The sequence below is a fragment of the Pristiophorus japonicus genome, chromosome 30 (assembly GCF_044704955.1).
Source record: "Pristiophorus japonicus isolate sPriJap1 chromosome 30, sPriJap1.hap1, whole genome shotgun sequence".
Taxonomy (NCBI): domain Eukaryota; kingdom Metazoa; phylum Chordata; class Chondrichthyes; family Pristiophoridae; genus Pristiophorus; species Pristiophorus japonicus.
Genome location: NC_092006.1, coordinates 12165297 through 12192850, shown reverse-complemented (window position 1 = coordinate 12192850; position 27554 = coordinate 12165297). Strand labels below are relative to the sequence as shown.

General features: G+C 51.6%; 1 protein-coding gene across 1 annotated transcript in view; it reads left to right on the top strand.

The window, feature by feature from the left end:
* The window catches only part of LOC139240117 (zinc finger protein 721-like), a 100743-nt gene that overhangs the window by 53130 nt on the left and 20059 nt on the right, over positions 1–27554 (top strand). Inside the window, exons 8-9 of the mRNA XM_070868493.1 lie at positions 18910–19676; positions 25488–26135. Coding sequence (XP_070724594.1) covers positions 18910–19676; positions 25488–26135 — 1415 coding nt within the window. The remainder of the gene's footprint in view (positions 1–18909; positions 19677–25487; positions 26136–27554) is intronic.

Genomic DNA, 27554 nt, shown 5'->3' with positions numbered 1-27554 from the left:
ATTGGGGGCCTGTTCTCTCTTTCCTGAGAGGGTTCGCGCTCTAAGTCCAGCCTCTAAAAGACGCCACTCTGTGCACAGTACCTGCCGGGTTTGAGTCCTGAGCGTGAGACATCTGCCTAGAACCGCAGGTCGTGGTCATGAATGCCTGGCTCACAGAGATGGCCTTCTGCAGGGTGACTGTGGTGTCCACCGACAGTAGCTTATGAAGAAGGCCCTCATGGCCAATTCCAATGATAAAAATGTCCCGCAGCGCTTCGTTGAGGTGGGTGCCAAACTCACACGGTGCTGCCAGCCTCCTGAGGTCTGCGGTGTACTTCACGACTTCCTGGCCTTCGGGCCGTTGGTGGGTGTAGAACCGGTGTCTGGCTGTGAAGATGCTCTCCTTGGGCTTGAGTTGCTCTTAGATCAGGGTTACAAGCTCCTTGTATGACTTGGTCATTGTCTTCGCTGGTGCCAGCAAGTCCCTGACGAGGCCATAGACGTTGGGCCCACAACTGGTTAGCAAGATAGCTCTGCGCTTATCAGTCAGTGCGGCCGGGTCGTCTCCTGCCGGGTCGTTTGTTGTGAAGAAATGTTCTAGTCTCTCCACAAAGGCGTCCCAATCATCATCATCGGTGAACTGCTGTAACGTACCAAGGGTAGCCATTTCCGCGTGAAAGTTCGTAATCTCGTCGCCAATTGTTGTGTCTTTAGATGCTCTGATAATGACTCCAGGAGGCAATGTGTTGTACTTGAACTGTAGTGACCTTAGTTCTTTATTAGTTAACTCCAGAGTGTGGATCATACCTGGTGGCCTGCCTTTTATACTAGGCCAGGCACACCTGCACAGGTCACCTACAAGTCTCCCACTGCTGTGCCCTCTGGTGGCACACCTTGTGATAGTACCAACAGTGGCCATGTAGGATTCATGAAAGAAAGAGACAGGGAGAATGAGAGGGAAGAGATAGAGAGAGACAGAGAGACAGGGGCAGAGAGAGAGAATGAGTGAGTGATGGGAAGAGGAAGAGAGGCAGGGACAGAGAGAGAGAATGAGAGAGAGAGATAGGGACAGAGAGGGAGAATGAGAGAGAAATGGGGAGGGAGAGAAGGGAAGAGAGAGACAGAGAGAGAGAGAGAGAGACAGGGACAGAGAGATAGAATGAGAGAGAGAGAGAGAGACAGTGAGAGATGAGAGAGAGAGATGGGAAGGGACAGAGAGACAGGGACAGAGAGAGGGAATGAGAGAGAGAGAAGGGCAAAGAAAGAGAAAGGGACAGAGACGAAATGAGAGAGAGAGAATGAGAGCGAGAGAGAGAGAGAATGAGAGAGATGGAAAGGGATAGAAAGAATGAGAGAGATGGGGAGGGACAGGGACAGAGAGGGAGAATGAGAGAGAATGAGAGAGAGACAGACAGGGATAAAGAGAGAGACAGAGAGAGAGAGAGAATGAGAGATGGGAAGGGACAAGGACAGGGACGGGAGGGGGGGGTACGTGGGTGATGGGGCGACAGAGTAACACTGACCGAGCGCCCGTTATGCGCTGTAACAAATATCGGGCGGCTGAGCTGATGTTGCTGGAAATGAGAGACCCGGAAAGCAGGAACAAGTGTTTTCCGGTGGGAGCTGAGCGACGCAGCCTGCCGGATAACTGAGTTGAAACAAAGACGAGAGGTGTTGTGTACGCATGCCTGTTTACTGTGTGATGTCTGTAACACTGTTATGCCACACTGAATGTACCCTTATACTGTACAGACCTTACCTGTACACCAGAGGGTGCTGCTGCTGGAGACCTAGGGGTTGTCTGCACACAGCAGGTAACCCAGTATAAAAGGGAACTCACAGCTTGTTGTCATCACTCAGGAGTTGCAAATAAAGGACTGCAGTTCTGCACAGTTTAAGTATCACACCCTGCCTCGTGGAGTCATTACTAAAGGTGCTACATACACTACAATCACCATTTAAATAATAAATTGCCCTTATGTTTTTCCTACCAAAGTGGATAACTTCACATTTATCCACGTTATACTGGATTTGCCATGTGTTTTCCCACTCACTCAATCTATCTAAATCGCCTTGCAGCGTCTTTGCGTTAAGATAGAGTCGGGTCTGTGGAATTTGTGAAATGGGGCCGAGTTTTTGATAGCTCTGATGTGATGTGCGTGGGATGGGGGTGGGGGAATAGGTGGAGGTCATTCAGCCCCTCAGGCCCATTCAAACAGATCATGGTAAATTACATGACAACTCTGTCTAACTTGGAAACAGCTTGAAACGGTCAACAGCATAGAAAAGCATTTCAATCAGGGGAATTTCAAACTTTTGTCTTTCTCTCCCTGGCTTATAGCTTCTAACCCCAGGACTGTAGCATGTCAAGATATTCTTTGGGGATGCCCAGGGAGGTGGGGTGGTGGGGGGAGGAGGTGGGGGAGGAGGAGGGGGGAGGGGAAGACGAGATATTACCCTAAATAGGTTGGAGAGGACCAGAGGTCACAATGTTAAGTTGCGTACGACAAGATCTGGGTCAGAGGTCAGGAGGTGGGTCTTTTCCCCAGAGAATAGCGGGCCTCTAGAACAAGCTGCCGTCTCGAGCGGTGGAAGCCGATTGGCTCAATTCCTTGGAGCGAGAGCCGGACCTGTTTCTGGCTGGGGCGGAGATCACCTTGTACAGAAGGGAATGCAGGGCCAAAGTGATCTCCTGGACTAGTTTCGATCGCCTAGGTGGGTCGGAGAGGAATTTCACAGATTTTTACCCGCACAAATTGGTCTGGGTTTTTATCTGGGTTTTTTTTGTTCTCTCAGGAAATCACGTGGTTTCGAGTGGGGTGGGGAGTATCTATATTGTGATACACAAGGTATCATAAGAACATAAGAATCAGGAACAGGAGTAGGCCATCTAGCCCCTCGAGCCTGCTCCGCCATTCAACAAGAACATGGCTGATCTGGCTGTGGACTCAGCTCCACTTACCTGCCCGCTCCCCGTAACCCTTAATTCCCTTCTTGGTTAAAAATCTATCTATCTGTGATTTGAATACATTCAGTGAGCTAGTCTCAACTGCTTCCTTGGGCAGAGAATTCCACAGATTCACAACCCTCTGGGAGAAGAAATTCCTTCTCAACTCAGTTTTAAATTGGCTCCCCCGTATTTTGAGACTGTGCCCCCTAGTTCTAGTCTCCCCTACCAGTGGAAACAACCTCTCTGCCTCTATCTTGTCTATCCCTTTCATTATTTTAAATGTTTCTATAAGATCACCCCTCATCCTTCTGAACTCCAACGAGTAAAGACCCAGTCTACTCAATCTATCATCATAAGGTAACCCCCTCATCTCCGGAATCAGCCTAGTGAATCGTCTCTGTACCCCCTCCAAAGCCAGTATATCCTTCCTTAAGTAAGGTGACCACAACTGCAGGCGATTATGTGGGACAGGCTCGATAGACCAGAGAGTCTTTACCTGTCCGTCATGGTTCGTATGTACCCCTGAACGGCCTGGCTCTAATTTTAAGGTGGTGCCCACTTGTTCTGGACTCTCCAACCAGAGGAAATAATAGCAACATAGGAACAGGTGGAGGCCATTCAGCCCCTCGAGTCTGTTCCACCATTCGATTAGATCGTAGCTGATCTGCGATCGAACTCCGTATACTCGCATTTGGCCCATCTCCCTTAATACCTTTGGTAAACAAAAAGCTACCAATCTCTGATTTAAAATTAACAATTGACCCAGCATCAATTATCGTTTGCGGGAGAGAGTTCCAAACTTCTTCCTCCCTTTGTGCGTAGAAGTGTTTCCTAATTTCACTCCTGAAAGGTCTGGCTTTAATGTTAACGTTCCGCCCCCTAGTGCTAGAATCCCCAACCAGCAGAAATAGTTTCTCTCTATCTACCCTATCTGTTCCCTTTAATATCCTGAAAACTTCGATCATATCACCCCTTAACCTACATCTAAAATCTTAGCAGCTGTTTCACATTTCTCCCTTTCAAACGCTAGTTTCCCTCCATCTACCCAATAAACTCTTTAATCATCTTAATCACCTCGATTAGATCACCCCTTAATCTTCTATACTCGAGAATACAAGCCTCATCTGTGCAACCTGCCCTCACAATTTAGGAGAGGACCCTGCAAGGTTGGATGGACAATGGTGATGCGGGGCTAGGGGGGGGGTGGGAGGCCCTGCCCCTGGGGCATGAACTGAGTCGATGTGGGCAGTGGGTGTTAGAGGTCTTGCGTGGCCTCCTTTGAACCTCTGGCTTGGAGGAAGTGTTCAGCTTGAAAGTGAGGTGCGAGAGATTCGGCGATACTCTCGATGTCGACATACAGCAGCGCCCGACACTCCGAACTGAACTGTGGCTCAGTGGGTAGCACTCTCTCTCTCTCCTCAAAGACAGGAGGTCATGGGTTCAAGCCCCACTCCAGAGACTTGAGCACATAATCCAGGCCAACACTCCCACTGCAGTACTGCAGGAGCGCAGTACTGTCGGAGGGGCAGTACTGAGGGAGCGCCTCACTGTCGGAGGGGCAGTACTGAGGGAGTGCCGCACTGTCGGAGGGGCAGTACTGAGGGAGCGCCTCACTGTCGGAGGGGCAGTACTGCAGGAGCGCCGCACTGTCGGAGGGGCAGTACTGAGGGAGCACCGCACTGTCGGAGGGGCAGTACTGAGGGAGCGCCTCACTGTCGGAGGGGCAGTATTGAGGGAGCGCCGCACTGTCGGAGGGGCAGTACTGAGGGAGCGCCTCACTGTCGGAGGGGCAGTACTGAGGGAGCGCCTCACTGTCGGAGGGGCAGTACTGAGGGAGCGCCACACTGTCGGAGGGGCAGTAGTGAGGGAGCGCCGCACTGTTGGAGGGGCAGTACTGAGGGAGCCCCGCACTGTCGGAGGGGCAGTACTGAGGGAGCGCCGCACTGTCGGAGGGGCAGTACTGAGGGAGCGCCGCACTGTCAGAGGGGCAGTACTGAGGGAGCACCGCACTGTCAGAGGGGCAGTACTGAGGGAGCGCCGCACTGTCGGAGGGGCAGTACTGAGGGAGCGCCGCACTGTCAGGGGGCAGTCTTTCGGATGAGATGTTAAACCGAGGCCCTGTCTGCTCTCTCAGGTGGATGTAAAAGATCCCGGGGCCACTATTGGAAGAAGAGCAGGGGGAGTTCTCCCCGGTGTCCTGGGGCCAATATTTATCCCTCAGCGAACTTCACTAAAACAGATGATCTGGGTCATTATCACATTGCTGTGTGTGGGAGCTTGCTGTGCGCAAATTGGCTGCTGCATTTCCCACATTACAACAGTGACCACACTTCAAAAGTACTTCATTGGCTGTGAAGGGCTCTGGGACATCCTGCAGTTGTGAAAGGCGCTATAGAAATGCAAGTCTTTCAATCTTTCACCTCATGGTTCCCTCACAGCAGTTTCCTTTACTGAATTCAATGGCTTTGCTCAGGTTCCCGTGGGCGCTCGTCGTCTGTCCTGCCAATGGCTCCACAGCTCCTCCGGGACTGCTTCCATATCCCAATAGATGCTCCCTCGGTTACCAGATCGGCTGTTTGACGAAGATTGCTCGGCTGAAGGCGAAGGCCGCAACTTGGCTTTCCATCGCTCCCTCAACTCTGAAGATTGGGTTTTTGTGGAGGTCTTTGTGAGCTGATGGCTCCAGAGACGATCTCTTCAGTCTGACCTCGTACCCCTGACGATGCAATCTTCAATGTTGCCCATAGCTCGACTTCTTCTAAACGAGGCAGCTACAAAGGCCATCGAATCGTACAGCACAGAAGGTGGCCACTCGGCCCATTGTACCCGCGCCGTCTCTTTGAAAGAACTGTCCAATTAGTCCCACTCCCCTGCTCTATCGTTTTGGCCCACTCCCCTGCTCTATCGTTTTGGCCCAACGTAGCCTAGCGACTGAGCACCGATGGTTCCCTGGGTGGTGTCAGCTAATTCAGCACAGGACAGGGGTCCAAACCTGGGACTGTCCCAGACCCTGCAGCTCAGAATGGAGACTTCACCTCTGAAACATTGGGGGTGGGGGGGCAGCCATATCTTCAATGGGCACTGAGCATCCACCACCACCCCCCCCAACCCCCCACCCACCAAACGATTGCCCTCACCGTGGGATGCCCGTGTTAAAGCAGGGATTAATACATCATCCCCTCCCGGATAGGTCCATTTTTTGCCGTTTTCCTTCCGAACCTCCCCTGGAACAGCCCTTTTCCGCGGTTGCACCTCCCCGTGGAATATTTCATACACCGTTCCCCTGCAACCCCCCCCCCCACACCGGCCGAGGGTGTGAGCTGGTCCCACAGTCGCTTGGTGATGAGGTATTTGGAGGGCCCACCTCTGTTGGGGAGGTTGGTTCTGCTGTTCCCCTGCGCTGGCCTCGTGCTGAGTGAAACGGGGGACCAGCGGGTCCCACCATTTCAGTCCACCTAGAACACCTCGTCAATAGAAGCAACAGTCAGTCGGTATTTCTGGCAGTGGGGCAGTGGGAAATAGGAGCAGGAGTCGGCCATTTGGCCCCTCGAGCCTGCTCCACCATTCAATACGATCATGACTGATCTGCGACCTAACTCCACACACCCGCCTTTGGCCCATATCCCTCAACATCTTTGGTTAACAAAAATCTATCAATCTCTGATTTAAAATTAACAATTGATCTAGCATCAACTGCCGGTGGCGGAAGAGAGAAAAAAAGATTTGCATTTATATAGCGCCTTTTACGAACAACAGACGTCTCAAAGTGCTTTACAGCCAATGAAGTACTTTTAGAGTGTGGCCACTGTTGTAATGTGGGAAACGCCAATTTGCGCACAGCAAGCTCCCACACACAGCAATGTGATAAAGACCCAGATCATCTGTTTTAGTGATGTTGGTTGAGGGATAAATATTGGCCCCAGGACACCGGGGAAAACTCCCCCTGCTCTTCTTCCAATAGTGGCCGTGGGATCTTTTACATCCACCCGAGAGGGCAGACGGGGCCTTAAAGTAAAGCTAGTGAGACATCTGGTGGTTGTGAAAGGCGCTATAGACCAGCTCTGCTGGGCGGGCCACATTGTCCACATGCCCCGACACGAGACTCCCAAAGCAAGCGCTCTACTCGGAACTCCTACACGGCAAGCGAGCCCCAGGTGGGCAGAGGAAACGTTACAGGGGACACCCTCAAAGCCTCCCTGATAAAGTGCAACATCCCCACCGATACCTGGGAGTCCCTGGCCAAAGACCAGTCCGCCCTAAGTGGAGGAAGTGCATCCGGGAGGGCGCTGAGCACCTCGAGTCTCGTCGCCGAGAGCGTGCAGAAACCAAGCGCAGGCAGCGGAAGGAGCGTGCGGCAAATCAGTCCCACCCTCCCCTTCCCTCAACCACTGTCTGTCCCACCTGTGACAGGGACTGTGGCTCTCGTATTGGGCTGTTCAGTCACCTGAGAACTCACTTTTGGAGGAAGCAAGTCTTCCTCGATTCCAAGGGACTGCCTATGGTGATAATGATAATACACTCCGCCCCCCCCCCCCCCCTCCACAAGATACCATTGGCCTTCCTGATCACTTGCTGTACCTGCATACTATCTTTTTGTATTTCATGCACAAGTACCTCCAGGTCCCGCTGTACTGCAGCACTTTGCAATATTTCTCTATTTAAATAATAACTTGCTCTTTGATTTTTTTTCTGCCAAAGTGCATGACCTCACACTTTTCAACATTATACTCCATCTGCCAAATTTTTGCCCACTCACTTAGCCTGTCTATGTCCTTTTGCAGATTTCTTGTGTCCTCCTCACACATTGCTTTTCCTCCCATCTTTGTATCATAAGCAAACTTGGCTCCGTTACACTCAGTCCCTTTTTTCAAATTGTTAATATAGATTTTAAATAGTTGGGGTCCCAGCACTGATCCCTGCGGCACCCCACTAGTTACTGGTTGCCAACCTGAGAATGAACCATTTATCCCAACTCTCTGTTTTCTGTTAGTTAGCCAATCCTCTATCCATGCTAATATATTACCCCCAACCCTGTGAACTTTTATCTTGTGCAGTAACCTTTTATGTGGCACCTTGTCAAATGCCTTCTGGAAGTCCAAATACACCACATCCACTGGTTCCCCTTTATCCACCCTGTTCGTTACATCCTCAAAGAATTCCAGCCAATTTGTCAAACATGACTTCCCATTCATAAATCCATGCTGACTCTGCCTGACCGAATTTTGCTTTTCCAAATGTCCTGCTACTGCTTCTTTAATAATGGACTCCAACATTTTCCCAACCACAGATGTTGGGCTAACTGGTCTATAGTTTCCTGCTTTTTTTCTGCCTCCTTTTTTAAATAGGGGCGTTACATTTGCAGTTTTCCAATCTGCTGGGACCTCCCCAGAATCCAGGGAATTTTGGTAAATTACAACCAATACATCCACAATCCCTGCTGCTACTTCTCTTAACACCCTAGGATGCAAGTCATCAGGTCCAGGGGATTTATCTGCCTTTAGTCCCATTATCCTACTGAGTACCACCTCCTTAGGGATTGTGATTGTGTTAAGTTCCTCCCCACCTATAGCCCCTTGACTATCCACTGTTGGGATATTGTTAGTGTCCTCTACCGTAAAGATCGATACAAAATATTTGTTCAGAGTTTCTGCCATCTCCATGTTCCCCATTACTAATTCCCCGGTCTCGTCCTCTAAGGGACCAACATTTACTTTAGCCACTCTTTTCATTTTTATATACCTATAGAAACTCTTGCTATCTGTTTTTATATTTCATGCTAGTTTACTTTCATAGTCTATCGTCCCTTTCTTAATCATTTTTTTAGTCATTCTTTGCTGGCTTTTAAAGGCTTCCCAATCTTCAGTTCTCCCACTAGTTTTGGCCACTTTGTATGCCTTGTTTTTAATTGGATACTGTCCTTTATTTCTTTAGTTAGCCACGGATGGCTATCTTTTCTCTTACACCCTTTTCTCTTCATTGGAATATATATTTTTTGAGAGTTGTGAAATATCTCCTTAAATATATGCCACTGATCATCAACCGTCCGACACTTTAATCTATTTCCCCAGTCCACTTTAGCCAACTCAGCCCTCATAGTCTCCTTTATTTAAGCTCAGTACACTGGTTAGAGATCCAACTTTCTCACCCTCCATCTGAATTTGAAATTCAACCATGATAAGATCACTCATTCCAAGGGGATTCTTTACTAGGAGATTGTTTATTAATCCTGTCTCATTACACAGGACCAGATCTAAGATAGCCTGCCCCCTGGTTGGTTCCGTTACACACTGCTCAAGGAACCCATCCCTTATGCACTCTATGAACTCTTCCTCAAGGCTACCCTGACCAATTTGATTGGTCCAATCAATCTGGAGGTTAAAATTGCTATGTCTTGAATGAAGAATCAAACTAGATACTGCCAGCTCAAAGTAAGGTGTGATCGCAGTCCGTTATTACAGATCTCAGAGTGCCTCTCCAGCCTGTGAGGTCTCCTTATATATTGTGTGATCCCTTAGGATGCCAGGGGATAAGCCCTCTGGTGGTTAGACATGGTATTTACAGGTTTACATACATAACAACACACCCCCCACCCCACCTCCCAAAGTCTATAGTGTAATTATTTACAATGTGAGTCGATCTGGGGCCTTCCTTTCCCTGGTTGATCATCTCGGTGCAAATGCTGGTGTTGGTGAGTCGTTTGTTGGGCCTTCGCTGGGCTGCTGCGCAGCTGGCCTTGCTGGACTGCTGGGGGTGGTGAGTCCTGCTGGGCTGCTGCGGGTGATGGGTTCTGCTTCGTGGTCAACCGCTGGGTCGGTTGCCACTTGTGTGTGTGTGTGTGTGTTGGAGGGTCGAACAAGGTAGAGTCTATTGTGGGTTGTTCTGGATAGTCCGTAAATCTGAGTTTGGTTTGGTCCAAGTATTTCCTGCAGGTGAGTCCATTTGACCACAAACATCCTACTCCCCTCTTTGGCCAAAACAGTGCCAGCAAGCATAGTTAAACACAAATACAGGATCGTTTATTTCAATTTCGCGTGACACATTTGCGCGATCATGATATGTATTCAGTTGAAGCCGCCTGCTCTCTATCTGTTCGTGTAGATCAGGGTGGACTAACGAGAGCCTTGTCTTAAGTGCCCTTTTCATGAGCAGTTCAACGGGAGCAACCCCAGTGAGCGAGTGGGGTCTTGTGCGGTAACTAAGCAGGACTCGGGATAAGCGAGTCTGCAGTGAGCCTTCAGTTACCCTTTTCAAGCTCTGCTTGATTGTTTGAACTGCTCGTTCTGCCTGACCGTTGGACGCAGGTTTAAATGGGGCAGACGTGACATGTTTGATCCCATTGCAGGTCATGAACTCCTTGAACTCGGCACTGGTAAAGCAAGGCCCATTGTCACTTACAAGGACATCAGGTAGGCCGTGCGTGGCGAACATGGCCTGTAGGCTTTCAATGATGGCAGCGGACATGCTTGCCGACATTATCACACATTCAATCCACTTGGAGTACGCATCAACAACCACTAAAAACATTTTTCCCAAGAATGGGCCTGCATAGTCGACATGGACCCTGGACCATGGTTTGGAGGGCCAGGACCATAAACTTAGTGGCGCCTCCCTGGGTGCATTGCTTAACTGGGAACATGTATTACATTTGTGCACGCAGGACTCTAAGTCTGCACCGATACCGGGCCACCACTCGTGGGATCTGGCTATCGCTTTCATCATCACGATGTCTGGGTGGGTGCTGTGGAGATCACTGATGAAAATGTCCTTGCAATTTTTTAGCACCACGACCCGATTACCCCATAATAGGCAGTCTGCCTATATAGACATTTCATCTTTGCACCGCTGGTATGGCTTTATTTCTTCCTGCATCTCTAACGGGACACTAGACCAACTCCTGTGGAGCACACAGTTTTTTTTACTAAGGATAGTAAGGGGTCCTGGCTTGTCCAGGTTCTAATCTATCGGGCGGTAACAGGGGATTGCTCACTCTCGAATGCTTCCATTACCATAACTAAATCTGCGGGCTGTGCCATTTCCACCCCTGTGGTGGGCAATGGCAGCCTACTGAGAGCATCGGCACAGTTTTCTGTGCCTGGCCTGTGGTGGATGGTGTAGTTGTATGCGGACGTGAGCACCCATCTCTGGATGCGGCCGATGCATTAGTATTTATCCCCTTACTTTCAGAAAAGAGGGATATAAGCGGCATTTGGTCAGTTTCCAATCCGAATTTGAGCCCGAACAGATATTGATGCATTTTCTTTACCCCGTAAACACACGCTGATGCTTCTTTTTCAATCATACTGTTGGCCCTCTCAGCCTTAGACAGACTTCTGAATGCATAAGCAACCAGTTGCAATTTCCCAAATTCATTAGCTTGTTGCAATATACACCCGACCCCGTACGACGACACATCACATGCTAGTACCAAACGTTTACATGGATCGTACAACACAAGCAATTTGTTTGAACATAACAGCTTCCTAGCTTTCTAAAGGCATTTTCTTGGCTTTTACCCCATACCCATTCATCTCCTTTTTGCAGTAAAGAGTGCAGGGGTTCTAACAATGTGCTAAGACCCGGTAAGAAATTACCAAAATAGTCCAGGAGTCCTAGAAACGACCGCAGCTCCATCACGTTCTGTGGTCTCGGTGCGTTCTCGATTGCCTCCATCTTCGAATCGATGGGCCTGATGCCGTCCGCCGCGATTCTTCTCCCCAGGAACTCCACTTCAAGCGCCAGGAAAACGCACTTCGAGCATTTTAGCCTGAGCCCCACATGATTAAGCTGACTAAGAACCTCCTCCAGGTTCTGCAGGTGCTCGACAGTGTCCCGACCTGTAACCAAGATGTCGTCCTGGAAGACCATGGTGGGCGGGACCGACTTCAGCCAGCTTTCCATGTTCCTCTAGAATATCGCCGCAGGCGATCGAATCCCAAACGGGCATCTGTTGTAAAAGAAGAGACCTTTGTGTGTGTTGATGCAGTTGAGGCCTTTCGATGATTCCTCCAGCTCCTGCGTCATGTAGGCCGAGGTCAAGTCCAGCTTCGTGAACGTTTTCCCTCCTGCCAGAGTCGCAAATAGGTCGTCTGCCTTTGGTAGCGAGTATTGCTCCTGCAGGGAGAAACGATTGATAGTTACTTTGTAATCACCAGAGATTCTGATGGTGCCGTCTCCCTAGAGGACTGGAACAATCGGACTGGCCCACTCATTGAATTCGATCGGCAAAATGATGCCCTCTCGTTGCAGCCTGTCCAGCTCTCTCTCATCATGTAAGGTACCACCCTCGCCTTGTGATGGATGGGTCGTGCCCCTGGAATCAAATGGATCTGCACTTTTGCTTCTTGGAACTTCCCGATGTGTAGTTCGAACAGCGAGGGGAACTTGTTTAGGACCTGGGCACATGAGGTGTCGTCGACGGACGAAAGCGCTCGGACATCATCCCTGTTCCAGCGTATCTTTCCCAGCCAGCTCCTGCTGAACAACATGGGGCCATCGCCCGGTACCACCCAGAGTGGTAACTCGTGCACCGCTCTATCGTAGGAGATCTTTACGGTAGCACTGCCAATTACGGCAATCAGTTCCTTTGTGTACGGTCTCAGTTTAGTACGAATGGGAATCAGGACTGGCCTTGAAGCCTTGCTGCACCACAATTTATCGAAAGTCTTTTTGCTCATTAGCTCCATGGACACCGAGAGTCCATTTAATTCAACCTTCAGCATTACCGGGGGACACTTTGTGGTAAATGTGTGCACCCCATATACCTCCGCCTCCTCGGTCTAAGGCTCTGGTTCGTCATGATCCAACGTGGATCTATCCTCCTCTGCAACATGGTGGTTTGCAGGATAGCAGGGTTTGCAGCTCGCCTGCACATGCGTTGGAGGTGTCCCATTGTTCCACAGCCCTTGCAAACGAATCCTTTGAAGCGGCAGGAATGGAAACGATGATCACCCCCGCAGCGCCAACAAGGTGTTAATGGCTTTGCATTCATCACCCTTGATGGTGGACTCTGAGTCATCTGCAGACGTGCAGCTGCAGGCGTGTAAGTCCTGCCATGTATATTTCGATTCAAAAACAACACGTTACTTTGTTCACAGTACTTGCAGAAGCACTAGTGTGCTGAGAAATTTGTTTAGTATTGTGGCGATAAACGCCTAGGCTATCGCTATGGCTTTACTCAAGGTTGGGGTCTCTAGTTTGCGAAGTATTGCTTCATGACCAATGCCAAGTACAAAGAAGTCCCTGAGCATATGCTCCAAGTGTCCTTCAAATTCGCAATGTCCTGCAAGGCGCCCTAGCTCGGTGACGTAGCTCACCGCTTCCTGGCCTTCAGACCTCTTGTACTTGTAGAACCGATATCTTGCCATCAGAACGCTTTCCTTCGGGTTTAGATGCTCCCGGACCAGTGTGCATAACTCATCGTACGACTTGTCTGTGGGTTTTGCTGGAGCGAGCAGGTTTTTCATGAGTCCATACGTTGGTGCCCCGCAAACGGTGAGGAGGATCGCCCTTCGTTTGGCAGTGTTCCCTTCTCCTTCCAGCTCGTTGGCCATGAAGTATTGGTCGAGTCGCTCCACGAAGGTTTCCCAATCTTTTCCCTCTGAAAATTTCTCCAGGATTGCCACAGTTCTCTGCATTGTTGCGGTGGGGTTCGTCATCTGTATCTCGTCGCCAGTTGTTATGTCTTGAATGAAGAGTCAGACTAGATACTGCAAGCTCAAAGTAAGGTGTGACCATAGTCCTTTATTACAGATCTCAGAGTGCCTCTCCAGCCTGTGAGGCCTCCTTTTGGGACTCCAGGGGATAAGCCCTCTGGTGGTTCGACATGGTATTTACAGGTTTACATACATAACAAAAATCACCCATGATTATTGCTGTTCCCTTTTCACAAGCCCCCACTATTTCCTGGTTTATGTTCCGACCAACAGAGTTGCTGCTGTTAGGGGCCCTATAGACTACGGAGTGGAAGATGCCTGTGCGTGAGTTCTTTTAATGTGGGGTGGTCGTTGCACACCGGCTACCACGCGGGCTTAGCGGAGCGAGTTCTTGATCCAGTGGCAGGGGGTCCAAGACGACTGGAGACCAGGCACTGCTGTACGGGCCTAGTTGCCTATGGCGAGATGTTGGCTGCAAGCTCGGCACTGGGTAGCGCCCTTGGTGGTAGATGGTCCGAGGTCTGGTTGGGGGCAGGCATTAGGAGGGTCAGTGGCCCACTGGGGTTCAGAGTGGGAGGACAGGGGCTTCACAGCCATGGTACTCACCACGTATTGGAGGTGCAGAAGAGGTCAGGTTGCTGGTGGGGAAGGAGCGCTCCAGTCATTGCTGAAGGAGATGGGGAGGCCAGTCAATGACATGGGAGAGGGAACCCGATTGTCATTGAGGAGGAGGTCATCTGTCACCATGGGAGGTCCAGCCGTCACCAACGATGTCTCCGCAAGATCCTACAAATCCCCTGGGAGGACAGACGCACCAACATCAGCGTCCTCATTCAGGCTAACATCCCCAGCATCGAAGCACTGACCACACTCGATCAGCTCCGCTGGGCAGGGCCACATAGTCCGCATGCCAGACACGAGACTCCCAAAGCAAGCGCTCTACTCGGAACTCCTTCACGGCAAACGAGCCAAAGGTGGGCAGAGGAAACGTTACAAGGGACACCCTCAAAGCCTCCCTGATAAAGTGCAACATCCTCTCCGACACCTGGGCATCCCTGGCCAAAGACCAGTCCGCCCTATGTGGAGGAAGAGCATCTGGGAGGGCGCTGAGCACCTCGAGTCTCGTCGCCGAGAGCGTGCACAAACCAAGCGCAGGCAGCGGAAGGAGCGTGCGGCAAACCAGTCCCACCCTCCCCTTCCCTCAACCACTGTCTGTCCCACCTGTGACAGGGACTGTGGTTCTCGTATTGGACTGTTCAGCCACCAAAGGACTCATTTCAGGAATGGAAGCAAGTCTTCCTCGATTCCGAGGGACTGCCTATGATGATGACAGTCTACGCCCACCACTTTTTCCCCTTATTGTTCCTTATCTCCACCCAAACTGCTTCAACATCCTGATCATTTGAGCCAATATCGTTTCTCACTATTGCAATGATTCCATCCTTTATCAATGGCCGATTCCTGCTCCCAATTCTTATGTCCCAATAACCTGCGTGTGCCAATGGGCTCGGGTGAGCCTCTCTGCGCATGCTCGGCTCTGCCGCCGTGATAGAGCGCTTTCCGAGCCGCGGGGGCGTCCGGGAAATAGCTCCGCCATTGCTGCACGCTGTCACTGCGCAGACTGCCGCCTTTCACCCTCTGTCCATGCCAGATTGCTTGGCCCGGGGGATGGCCGACCCTCGCCCTGCACTATCGGGGGACGGCTGTCTGCGTCAGGAATGGGTAGATTCCCACAGGCTATTCCCAGCAGGCTCGAAGGGCCGAATGGCCTACTCCTGCACCTATTTTCTATTGTGATTGGCCGGATGATTGGCAGCAGCAGTGGATTCTGATGCTGAAGGGCGGGGGGAGGGGTCGAGCGCGGTGATGTCAACGCGCTCCGACACCGAACGCCGATTGGCCGCGGCGGATAATTGACAGATGCTATGTGTGGGGTGGGGAGTTGCGCGAGATCGGCCGCCTCGAACGGCTTGGTGATTGGCCGGCTGTTTGACGGAGGGCGGGACACGGGAGGCGGTGACGCAGTAGGGCGATGCCGTCCGCTGATTGGCGGGGCTCGGAGCCAGAGACTGAGTGCCGATTGGCTGAGCGGATGATTGATAGTGTGTGTGTGAGAGTGAGCGAGGGACGCTCGCGGGGGTGGGGGCGAGTGGGCGTGACTCGCAGCTCGAACGCCGATTGGCCGCTCCCCCGAATTGATTGATGGATGGTTGCCCTCGCCGGGGGGGAGGGGAGACGCGCGAGAGAAGGGGCGGGAGGCGCGGCCGCTGATTGGCGGAGAGCGGGAGGCGCGGCCGCTGATTGGCGGAGAGCGGGAGGCGGGCGCGTGGAGGAGAGACGCGGCCGCTGATTCGCGTAGAACGGGAGGCGGGCGCGTGGAGGAGAGACGCGGCCGCTGATTGGCGACGCCGGTCTTGAAGCTTCGGTTGGCGATTGGCTGAGCGGGCGCGCCGGGGGGGGGGGGAGATGATTGCCAGATGTGTGTTTGTGAGTGTGCGAGAGGGGCGCGCGGGTCGAGTGGGCGTGACCCGCAGCTCGCACGCCGATTGGCCGCTTCCCCCCGGATTGATTGACGGACGGCCAGCGGCGGCGCGAGTCGCGAGGGGCGGCCGCTGATTGGCGGAGAGCGGGGGAGGCGGGAAGAGCGTGCTGCCGGGCTGTCCGTCCGTCAGTCAGAGAGACAGACAGACAGAGAGAGAGAGGTTTGTACCCGGCTCCCCGCAAAATGGCAGCGGAAGCGGAAGGGAAAGAGGGGGGGCAGCGCTTCAAAGTGTGGGGGGGTGGGGGAGAAATAACCGCGAATGTCGGGGGTGGAGATTGTGAGGGGGAGCGGCATGGCCTGTACTCCAGTCCCAGGCTCCGGGGCCTGGCAGGCCGGGCCTCATCCTGGACATCCCCCTCCCCAACCTCCCGGGGTGCAGCGGCTGTCTCTGGGACACGGGCTGAGCTCCTTTAATCCCCCCCGCCCCTGACATATGTTGGGGGAGTCCAGAACCAGGGGGGGGTCACACAGTCTCAGGATAAAGGGGGCAGGCCATTTAGGAGCGAGATGAGGAGAAACTTCTTCACCCAGAGAGTGGTGAACCTGTGGAATTCCCTGCCCCAGAGGGCCGTGGAGGCTCAGTCAGCGATCAGCGGCCCAGCAAATCCCGGTCGGCGGCGGCTTCCCGCAGGCGATGGGGTTTTAGAAAGTCGCGCGCTTACCCGACCCTGCTGCGCCCACGCGGGTTCCCCGGTCCTGAGGCCTGCGCCGACCGCCGGGGGCGTGCGCAGTGGCGGGAGCTGCAGTCACATGCTCAGAGGCTGCAGGGTGACTTGGATAGGTTAGGTGAGTGGGCAAGTGCATGGCAGATGCAGTATAATGTGGATAAATGTGAGGTTATCCACTTTGGTGGCAAAAACAGGAAGGCAGATTATTATCTGAATGGCGGCAGATTAGGAAAAGGGGAGGTGCAACAAGACCTGGGTGTCATGGTTCATCAGTCATTGAAAGTGGGCATGCAGGTACAGCAGGCGGTGAAGAAGGCAAATGCTATGTTGGCCTTCATAGCGAGGGGATTTGAGTATAGGAGCAGGGAGGTCTTACTGCAGTTGTACAGGGCCTTGGTGAGGCCTCACCTGGAATATTGTGTTCTGTTTTGGTCTCCTAATCTGAGGAAGGACATTCTTGCTATTGAGGGAGTGCAGCGAAGGTTCACCAGACTGATTCCCGGGATGGCTGGACTGACATATGAGGAGAGACTGGATCGACTGGGCCTGTATTCACTGGAGTTTAGAAGGATGAGAGGGGATCTCACAGAAACATATAAAATTCTGACGGGACTGGACAGGTTAGATGCAGGAAGAATGTTCCCGATGTTGGGGAAGTCCAGAACCAGGGGACACAGTCTGAGGATAAGGGGTAAGCCATTTAGGACCGAGATGAGGAGAAACTTCTTCACCCAGAGAGTGGTGAACCTGTGGAATTCTCTACCACAGAAAGTAGTTGAGGCCAGTTCGTTAGATATATTCAAGAGCGAGTTAGATGTGGCCCTTACAGCTAAAGGGATCAAGGGGTATGGAGAGAAAGCAGGAAAGGGGTACTGAGGGAATGATCAGCCATGATCTTATTGAATGGTGGTGCAGGCTCGAAGGGCCCAATGGCCTACTCCTGCACCTATTTTCTATGGCTCTGGGCAGCCAATCGGATAAAGCATGTTCTTATTCATAATAATAGCAACTCTGTAAGTTGGAGCAACCATTATTATGAATGAGAAACCCCCCCCTTCCCCCCCCCCCAAACACACACAACCAATAATAAAAAATAGAAAAAATACACACATTTTTATTAATTTAAATTAGTTATTTATGTATTTAAAAAATATATATTTTTCTGATTTTTAAAACAGTTTTTAAAATTATGGTTTAAAATAAACTTACCACAATGGGAAGGATTTTTAACAATAAAATAGTGTTTTTATAAATTTATTTTAAAATGTTTTTGTGTATTTTAAAACTCTTCGGCCTCTAACAGTAGGCTATGCTCCTGCTTTTATCGGCGCAAGAGTTTTGAGGACATTTGCCGGGCAAGATATGGGTAAATCCCGCAATCTTGCCCAAGTAAATGTCCTCGCTCCCGAGATGCGGAGGATCTGTCAAGCTCCAGTTTGACAGATCGGAAAAGCCGGTTTTCAGCGCATGCGCATTGTGTGCTGAAAACTGGCTTTTGCGACACCTTCCCGGGTCCTTACACACATTCCGTACGGACCCGGGAGGCCGGAATTTCTGCCCCTATAGATTTTTGGATATTAATGGAATCGCGGGGATAGTGTAATTGAGATAGATGATCAGCCAGGGTCGTATTAAATGGCGGAGCAGGCTCGAGGGACCCAATGGCCGACTCCTGCTCCTATTTCTTATGTTCTTACTCCTGTTCCGAATTTCTTACAGCGTCTTTCACAACCACCGTACTTTTTGTGGAGTGTGCTCACTGTTGTAATGTAGGGACAGCCTGGTTTAGTTGGCGGAGGTGGCTTTCCGCAAGAAAATTGGTTGAAGTATCCTCCGAAATTCAGATATTTGTGGGGCTACGGGCAGTGGGGGGGGGTGCGGGACCAGCCCAAGTGCTCCCCCGGCAGAGCTGGCACGGGATGGACGGAGCCCAACTGCCTTTTTACCGTGCCGGGGAGTGTTCCGCTTTGGATTATTGGTTAACCTTCTGGCGGGCAAATCAGCGCGAGCCGTTCCCGTCCCTGCCACACCGCCCCCCCCCCCCCCCGCCCGCCCGCCACGTGCAAAGTGTAACAGGCAGTAACTGTGATCTCTCTCTCTCTCTCTCGTGTGTTGCAGGACAGAGCGAGGACGGCGATATGGAGCTGGCGCGGGAGGCGGACCGCGCCCCGGCCCCGAGCCCGCCGCTGGCGGAGGAGGCGACGAGGGCCGCCCGGTGGCCGGAGCACCTGCCCGACCTGGGGGACGACTGCTTCATCTGCTCGGAGTGCGGCAAGAGCTTCGAGCGCTACGGCCAGCTGGAGCTGCACCTGGCCCGCCACGGTGGGGGCGGGCAGCGCCCCCCGGCGGGCGGGGCGGGGCCGCACCGCTGCCCCGTGTGCGGCCGGCCCTTCGCCGAGCCCTCGGCCCTGCGCCGTCACCGGCGGAGCCATGGCGCCGAGCGGCCCTTCCCCTGCCAGACCTGCGGCAAGGGCTTCGGCCTGGCCTCCGCCCTCCTGACCCACCAGCGCTCCCACAGCGGGGAGAAGCCCTACCCCTGCCCGTCCTGCCCCAAGCGCTTCAGCTGCTCCTCCCACCTGGCGCAGCACCAGCGCACCCACAGCGGGGAGAAGCCCTTCCAGTGCGCTGCCTGTGGCCGCGGCTTCAGTCGCTCGGGCACCCTGCGCCGCCACGAGGTCACCCACACCGGCGCCAAGCCCTACAAGTGCCCCGACTGCCCCAAGGAGTTCAGCCACTCCTCCTCGCTGGTCAAGCACCAGCGCCGGCACAAGGAAGACTGGCCCCTGCAGTGCGGCGTGTGCGGCCGCGAGTTCAAGCAGAGGTCGGCGCTGGGCATCCACAAGCTCTACCACCTGGCTGAGACGCGGCGGCGGCGAGAGAACGAGGTGAGTGTGGCGTCTGGGCGACGGGCCACCCTTCCGTAAACTTCACCTCGTCCACAACTCCGCTGCCGCGCGTCCTAACTCGCACCCAGTCCCGTTCGCCCACCACCCTCTCCCGCACCGTGCTCTAACCTGAAATGAGATTCTGACCACATAGCCGCAGCATAACTAAAACCGTCTTATTTCCTCCTCCGTAACATCGCCCGTCTCCGCCTCTGCCTCAGCTCATCCGCTGCTGAAGCTCTCATCCTTGCCTTTGTTACCTCCAAACTTGACTATTCCAACGCACTCCTGGCGGCCTTCCACATTCTACCCGACGTAAATTGCAGCTCATCCTGAACTCTGCTTACCCGTGTCCTAACTCGCATCGAGTCCCGTTCGCCCATCACCCCACCTCCCCCCGCCCCTACTTGTGCTCGCTGACCAACATTGGCTCCCGGTCGAACAACGTCTTGACTTTAAAATTCTTATCCTCATGTTTAAATCCCTCCATGGCCCTGCCCCCTCCCTATCTCTATAACCTCCTCTAGCCCTACAACCCTCTGAGATCTCTGCGCTCCTCCAATTCTGACCCCCTGAGCATTCACCGATTTACATCACTCCACCGTTGGCAGCCGTGCCTTCAGCAGCTTGGGCGCCAAGCTCTATAATTTCCCGCCTTAAACTTCACCGTCTCTCTCTCTCTCTCTCTCTCTCTCCTCCTCCAAGGCACTCCTTAAAACCTACCTTTTTGACCAAATTTTTCGTCACCTATCCTAATATCTCTTTATGTGGCCGGTGTCAAATTTTATTCAATTACGCTCCTTAGCGACTTGGGACGTTAAATGTACAAATGCAAGTTGTTGAGCAAAAGTAGAAAGGTGATGAGGGTTTCTGAACTTTTGCTGCAGCTGAATGAAGCAGCCGAGTCTATAATCTGCATCTTTATACCCTGTTGGGTACTGTTTAGCAAAGTCCCGATCTAACAATTGACCCCAAATTTCAGTAAATCACTTCTTGGAGAACTGATGGGATGCCTGCTATGTTCTCACATTGTCTCTTTAGATACAGGAATTAAACATAATTAGCGCCCTGCATACAGGCTAAAACCTACTCATGCGGATTTATTTACAAATTAAAATATACAGAAGCAGACAACTCAGCAGTGTACACTTAGTCCGTTACTTATTGAGAGTTAGAATTAAAATATATTTTTTGCAAAATATCTTAAATCTGTGCACTCTGGTCACTGGCCATCCTGCCAGTGAAGGCAGTTCCCCACTATCTACACCATCAAAACCATTCATAATTTTGAACACATCTATTAAATCTCCCCCTTGCCTTCCCAGCTCGAAGGATAACAATCCCAGCTTCTCCAGTCTGTCCACATAACCGGGACATAAGAAATAGGAGCAGGAGTCGGCCATACGGCCCCTCAAGCCTGCTCTGCCATTTAGTGCGATCATGGCTGATCCGATCATGGACTCAGCTCCACTTCCCTGCCCGCTCCCCATAATCCCTTATTCCCTTATCGGTTAAGAAACTGTCTATTTCTGTCTTAAATATATTCAATGTCCCAGCTTCCACAGCTCTCTGAGGCAGCGAATTCCACAGATTTACAACCCTCTGAGAGAAGAAATTCCTCCTCATCTCAGTTTTAAATGGGCGGCCCCTTATTCTAAGACCATGCCGCCTAGTTCTAGTCTCCCCCATCAGTGGAAACATCCTCTCTGCATCCACCTTGTCAAGCCCCCTCATAATCTTATATGATTCGATAAGATCACCTCTCATTCTTCTGAATTCCAATGAGTAGAGGCCCAACCTACTCAACCTTTCCTCATAAGTCAACCCCATTATCCCCGGAATTAACCTAGCAAACCTTCTCTGAACTGCCTCCAAAGCAAGTATATCCTTTCGTAAATACGGAGACCAAAACTGCACGCAGTATTCCAGGTGTGACCTCACCAATACCCTGCATAGCTGCAGCAAGACTTCTCTGCTTTTATACTCCATCCCGTTTGCAATAAAGGCCAAGATTCCATTGGCCTTCCTGATTACTTGCTGTACCTGCATACTATCCTTTTGTGTTTCATGCACCAGGACCCCCAGGTCCCGCTGTACTGCGGCACTTTGCAATATTTCTCTATTTAAATAATAACTTGCTCTTCGATTTTTTTTTTTTGCCAAAGTGCATGACCTCACACTTTCCAACATTATACTCCATCTGCCAAATTTTTGCCCACTCACTTAACCTGTCTATGTCCTTTTGCAGGTATTTTGTGTCCTCACACATTCTGGTAAATCTTCTCCACGTCCCCAACAAGGCCTTGACATTCTTCCTAAAATGCGGTGCACAGAATTGGACACAATACTCCAGCTGGGGTCTTGTTGCATAACTTCCTTGCTTTTGTACTCTATGCCTCTATTTATAAAGCTACGTTCCCCACATGCTTTTTTAACAGCCTTCTCAACTTGCCTAGCCACCTTCAAAGATTTGTGTACTTGAAACCTCTTCCTGCATCCCATTTAAAATTGTGCTACTTAGTTTATACTGCCTCCTTATTCTTTTTAAAATGCATCACAGTATCAACCGTGGCTCATTGGGCTTCACACTCACCTCTGAGTCTGACAGTTGTGGGTTCAAGTCCCACTCCAGGAACCTGAGCACATAAATCTACGCTGACACTCTCAGTGCAGTGGTGAGGGAGCGCTGCACTGTCGGAAGGGCAGTACTGAGGGAACACCACACTGTCAGAGGGTTAGTACTGAGGGAGCGCCTCACTGTCGGAGGGGCAGTACTGAGGGAGTGGCACACCACTTCCCACCTTTTTGCCCATTTTACTTGGCACCTTCCATAGTCTGCAATTTGTGCAGATGCCAATTCGTGCCCCAGTGCCATGACTCTGAAATAATTCCTTGAGGTGACCTTCTTGCTGCCAAGTACAAACCTACAATTGGCATCAAGAGTTTGTGAAAAGACCTTAATAACGTGAATAGTTAAATGCCTGGACATTGCGGGAGTGAGGAGAGACTGGGAAAAGTGTTACAGTTTACAAAACCAGGTTTTTGGTGTCGGGTTTACTCAATTGTTCAAAAGCCAAAAGGGGGTGGGGGGGCATAGATTTAAAATAATTGATAGAAGGATTGGAGGGGTTTCCAGGATAACTTTTCTCACCCGGAGGTTGGTGGGGTTCTGGAACTCACTGCCTGAAACCCTCAGCGCATTTAAAAAGTACCTGGATATGCACTTGAGGTGCCGTAACCTGCAGGGCTACGGACCAAGAGCTGGAAAGTGGGACTGGACAGATTTTTGAACGATAGGGGAGTCAAGGGTTATGGGGAGCAGGAAGGAAAGAGGAGTTGAGGCCAAGATCAGATGAGCCATGATCTTATTGAATGGTGGAGCAGGCTCGAGGGGCCAAATGGCCGACTTCTGTTCCTGTTTCTTAGGTTCTTTAGGCTGGGATAGCTCTTTTTCGGCCAGCACGATCATGATTGGCCGAATTGCCCCTTCTGCACTTTCTATGATTCTATGTATATCATCCCTGCCATCTGTCCCAGCTCTCAAGACCTGGCACCTGTCTCTCATTCCCGCTCACTCATTTCCCATTCTTCCCTGCGAGGAAGCTTGTAGCTTCTGATCAGAATGAAGATGTGACAAGCTTATTGGGTGAAGGGGGAGAAGGACTGTTGAGACACTGGATAGACCAAACAGGTGGGGGGGGGAAGTATCTAGCAAAGGAATCACGATCTTCGTACAAGAGTCCCAAGATAAACTGGAACAGACAAAATAAGAGTGAGAGTCCCACTATAGCCTGTGTGAGAATGTAAGAACATAAGAATCAGGAGCAGGAGTCGGCCATTCGGCCCCTCGAGCCTGCTCGGCCATTCAATAAGATCATGGCTGACCTTCGACCTCAACTCCACTTTCCCGCCCCAGCCCGATATCTCTCTATTCCCCGAAAGTCCAAAAATCTATCAATCTCGGCCTTGAATATACTCAACGACTGAGCCTCCACAGCCCTCTGGGGTAGAGAATTCCAAAGATTCACCACCCTCTGAGTGAATAAATTCCTCCTCATCTCAGTCCTAAATGTCCGACCCCTTATCCTGAGACTGAGAGACTCCCGGTTCTAGACACTCCAGCCCGGGGGAAAACATCCTCCCTGCATCTACTCTGTCCTTCAGAATCTTGTACGTTTCAAAGAGATCATCTCTCATTCTTCTAAACTCCAGGGAATATCGGCCTAGTCTGCTCAATCTCTTGACATAGGACAATCCGCCCCATCCCAGGAATCGCTCATTGCACCGCCTTTAAGGTTCAGTAACGTGTAACAGACAATAACGGGTCTACTAGTCCCAGTGTAACAGTAACAGGTGTACCAGTCCCAGTGTAACAGTAACAGGTGTACCAGTCCCAGTGTAACAGTAACAGGTGTACCAGTCCCAGTGTAACAGTAACAGGTGTACCAGTCCCAGTGTAACAGTAACAGGTGTACCAGTCCCAGTGTAACAGTAACAGGTGTGCCAGTCACAGTGTAACAGTAACAACTGTACCAGTCCCAGTGTAACAGTAACAGGTGTACCAGTACCAGTGTAAAAGTAACGGGTGTATCAGCCCCAGTGTAACAGTAACAGGTGTACCAGTCCCAGTGTAACAGTAACAGGTGTACCAGTCCCAGTGTAACAGTAACAGGTGTGCCAGTCACAGTGTAACAGTAACAACTGTACCAGTCCCAGTGTAACAGTAACAACTGTACCAGTCCCAGTGTAACAGTAAGGGGTGTACCAGTCCCAGTGTAACAGTAACAGGTGTACCAGTCCCAGTGTAACAGTAACAGGTGTGCCAGTCCAAGTGTAACAGTAACAAGTGTGCCAGTCCCAGTGTAACAGTAACAGGTGTGCCAGTCCCAGTGTAACAGTAACAGGTGTGTCAGTCCCAGTGTAACAGTAACAGGTGTACCAGTCCCAGTGTAACAGTAACAGGTGTACCAGTCCCAGAGTAACAGGCAGTAAGGGGTGTACCAGTCACAGTGTAACAGTAACAACTGTACCAGTCCCAGTGTAACAGTAAGGGGTGTACCAGTCCCAGTGTAACAGTAACAGGTGTAACAGTAACGGGTGAACCAGTCCGTGTGTAACAGTAACAGGTGTACCAGTCCCAGTATAACAGTAACAGGTGTACTAGGCCCAGAGTAACAGTAACGGGTGATCCAGTTGCGGTGTAACAGGCAGTGACGGGTGTACCAGTCCCAGTGTAACAGTAACGGGTGAACCAGTCCCAGTGTAACAGTAACGGGTGAACCAGTCCCAGTATAACAGTAACAGGTGTACCAGTCCCAGTATAACAGTAACAGGTGTACTAGGCCCAGAGTAACAGTAACGGGTGATCCAGTTGCGGTGTAACAGGCAGTGACGGGTGTACCAGTCCCAGTATAATAGGCAGTAACTGGTGTACCAGTCCCAGTGTAACAGTAACGGTTGTACCAGTCCCAGTGTAACAGTAAGGGGTGTACCAGTCGCAGTGTAACAGTAACAGGTGTACCAGTCCCAGTGTAACAGGCAGTAAGGGGTGTACCAGTCCCAGTTTAACAGGCAGTAGCAGGTGTACCAGTCGGGGTGTAACAGGCAGTAACAGGTGTAACAGGCAGTAACGGGTGTACCAGTCGCGGTGTAACAGGCAGTAATGGGTGTACCTGTCCCAGTGTAACAGTAACAGGTGTACCAGTTCCAGTGTAACAGGCAGTAATGGGTGTACCAGTCCCAGTGTAACAGGCAGTAATGGGTATACCAGTCATGGTGTAACAGGCAGTAATGGTGACCTCTGTGTTGCAGGAGAGGCTGATGAATCGAGCGCAGGACTCTCAGGACCCCGACTCCGCCCTCCAATCCACCCAGGTGTCCCAAGGCGGCGTGGCTTCCGAATGTCCCCCGTGGTCGGACTACCCGGAGGCGCCGAAGCGGTTCAGCTGCCCCGACTGCGGCAAGGGCTTCAACCAGAACTCGCGGCTGAAGCTGCACCTGCGGGTGCACACCGGGGAGCGGCCGCTGACCTGCGCCGACTGCGGCAAGGGGTTCAGCAACTCCTCCAACCTGCGCAAGCACGAGCGTACCCACACCGGGGAGAAGCCCTTCCAGTGCCCCGTGTGCGGCAAGGAGTTCAGCCAGTCGTCCACCCTGGTGGCCCACCAGCGCACCCACACCGGGGAGAAGCCCTTCCGCTGCTCCGCCTGCGGCATGGACTTCAACAAGCAGTGCAACCTGCGCAAGCACGAGCGCACCCACACGGGGGAGAAGCCCTTCGCCTGCCCCGTGTGCGGCAAAGGCTTCATCGACCCCTCCAGCCTCCGCAACCACAAGGGCACGCACATGGGCGAGAAACCCTTCCAGTGCGTCGCCTGTGGCAAGGGCTTCAGCAACCCGTCCAGCCTCCGCAAGCACAAGAGGATCCACGCGGGAGACGGCGGTGGCAGCGGAGACAGGGTAAGTGAGGCTCCGGTGGTTATCTGATACCCCGGGGTGTGGGGGAGGCAGAGTAAGTGAGGCTCCAGTGGTTATCTGATACCCGGGGGATGGCGGGGGGGGAGGAAGTCGCAGTTTTCAGGCAGAGCTCGCCAAGTTAAACATAAGAACATAAGAAATAGGAGCTGGAGTCGGCCATACAACCCCTCAAGCCTGCTCCTCCATTCAATAAGATCATGGCTGATCCGATCATGGACTCAGGTCCACTTCCCTGCCCGTTCCCCATAACCCTTTATCGTTTAAGAAACTGTCTATTTCTGTCTTAAATATATTCAATGACCCAGCCCCCACAGCTCTCTGAGGCAGTGAATTCCACAGATTTACAACCCTCTGAGAGAAGAAATTCCTCCTCATCTCCGTTTTAAATGGGTGGTCCCTTATTCTAAGATCATGCCCTCTAGTTCTAATCTCTCCCATCAGTGGAAACATCCTCTCTGCATCCACCTCAGAATCTTATATGTTTCGATAAGATCACCTCTCATTCTTCTGAACTCCAATGAGTAGAGGCCAAAGCTCCTCAACCTTTCCTCATAAGTCAACCCCCTCATCCCTGGAATCAACCGAGTGAATCTTCTCTGAACTGCCTCCAAAGCAAGTATATCCTTTCGTAAATATGGAAACCAAAACTGCACGCAGTATTCCAAATGTGGCCTCACCAATACCCTGTATAACTGTAGCAAGACTTCTCTGCTTTTATACTCCATCCCCTTTGCAATAAAGGCTAAAATACCATTGGCCTTCCTGATCACTTGCTGTACCTGCATTCTATCCTTTTGTGTTTCATGCACAAGTACCCCCAGGTCCCGCTGTACTGCAGTACTTTGCAATCTTTCTCCATTTAAATAACAACTTGCTCTTTGATTTTTTCTGTTCTTTGACAGCGCCCACTCCCCGCCCCCCCCCCCCCCCCCCTCCTAAACCTGTGGCCTCTGCCGCCAAGAAAGACAGGGACAAGGGTAAGCAGGTGCACAGGAACACCACCACCTCCATGTTCCCCCAAGTCACGCACACCATCCCAACTTGGACACGTATCAGCTGTTCCTTCATCGTCGCTGGGTCACAATCCTGGAACTCCCTCCCTAACAGCACTGTGGGAGCACCTTCACCACACGGACTTCAGCGTTTCAAGAAGGCGGCTCACCACCACCTTCTCAAGGGCGATTAGGGATGGGCAATAAATGCTGGCCTTTCCAGCGATGTCCACATCCTGGAACAAATTTTTAAAAAGGTCCTCGTATGAGGGGCAAGAGCAGAAACTGCTGCAGAGAAGGAATGCTTCTGTCTCCACCAGCCTGTAACTGAGCACCATGGGGCCAGCCAGCCTCGCAATGTATTGGCCATTCACAGAAAAGATAAATGTCTTGTTTGATGCCACTCATA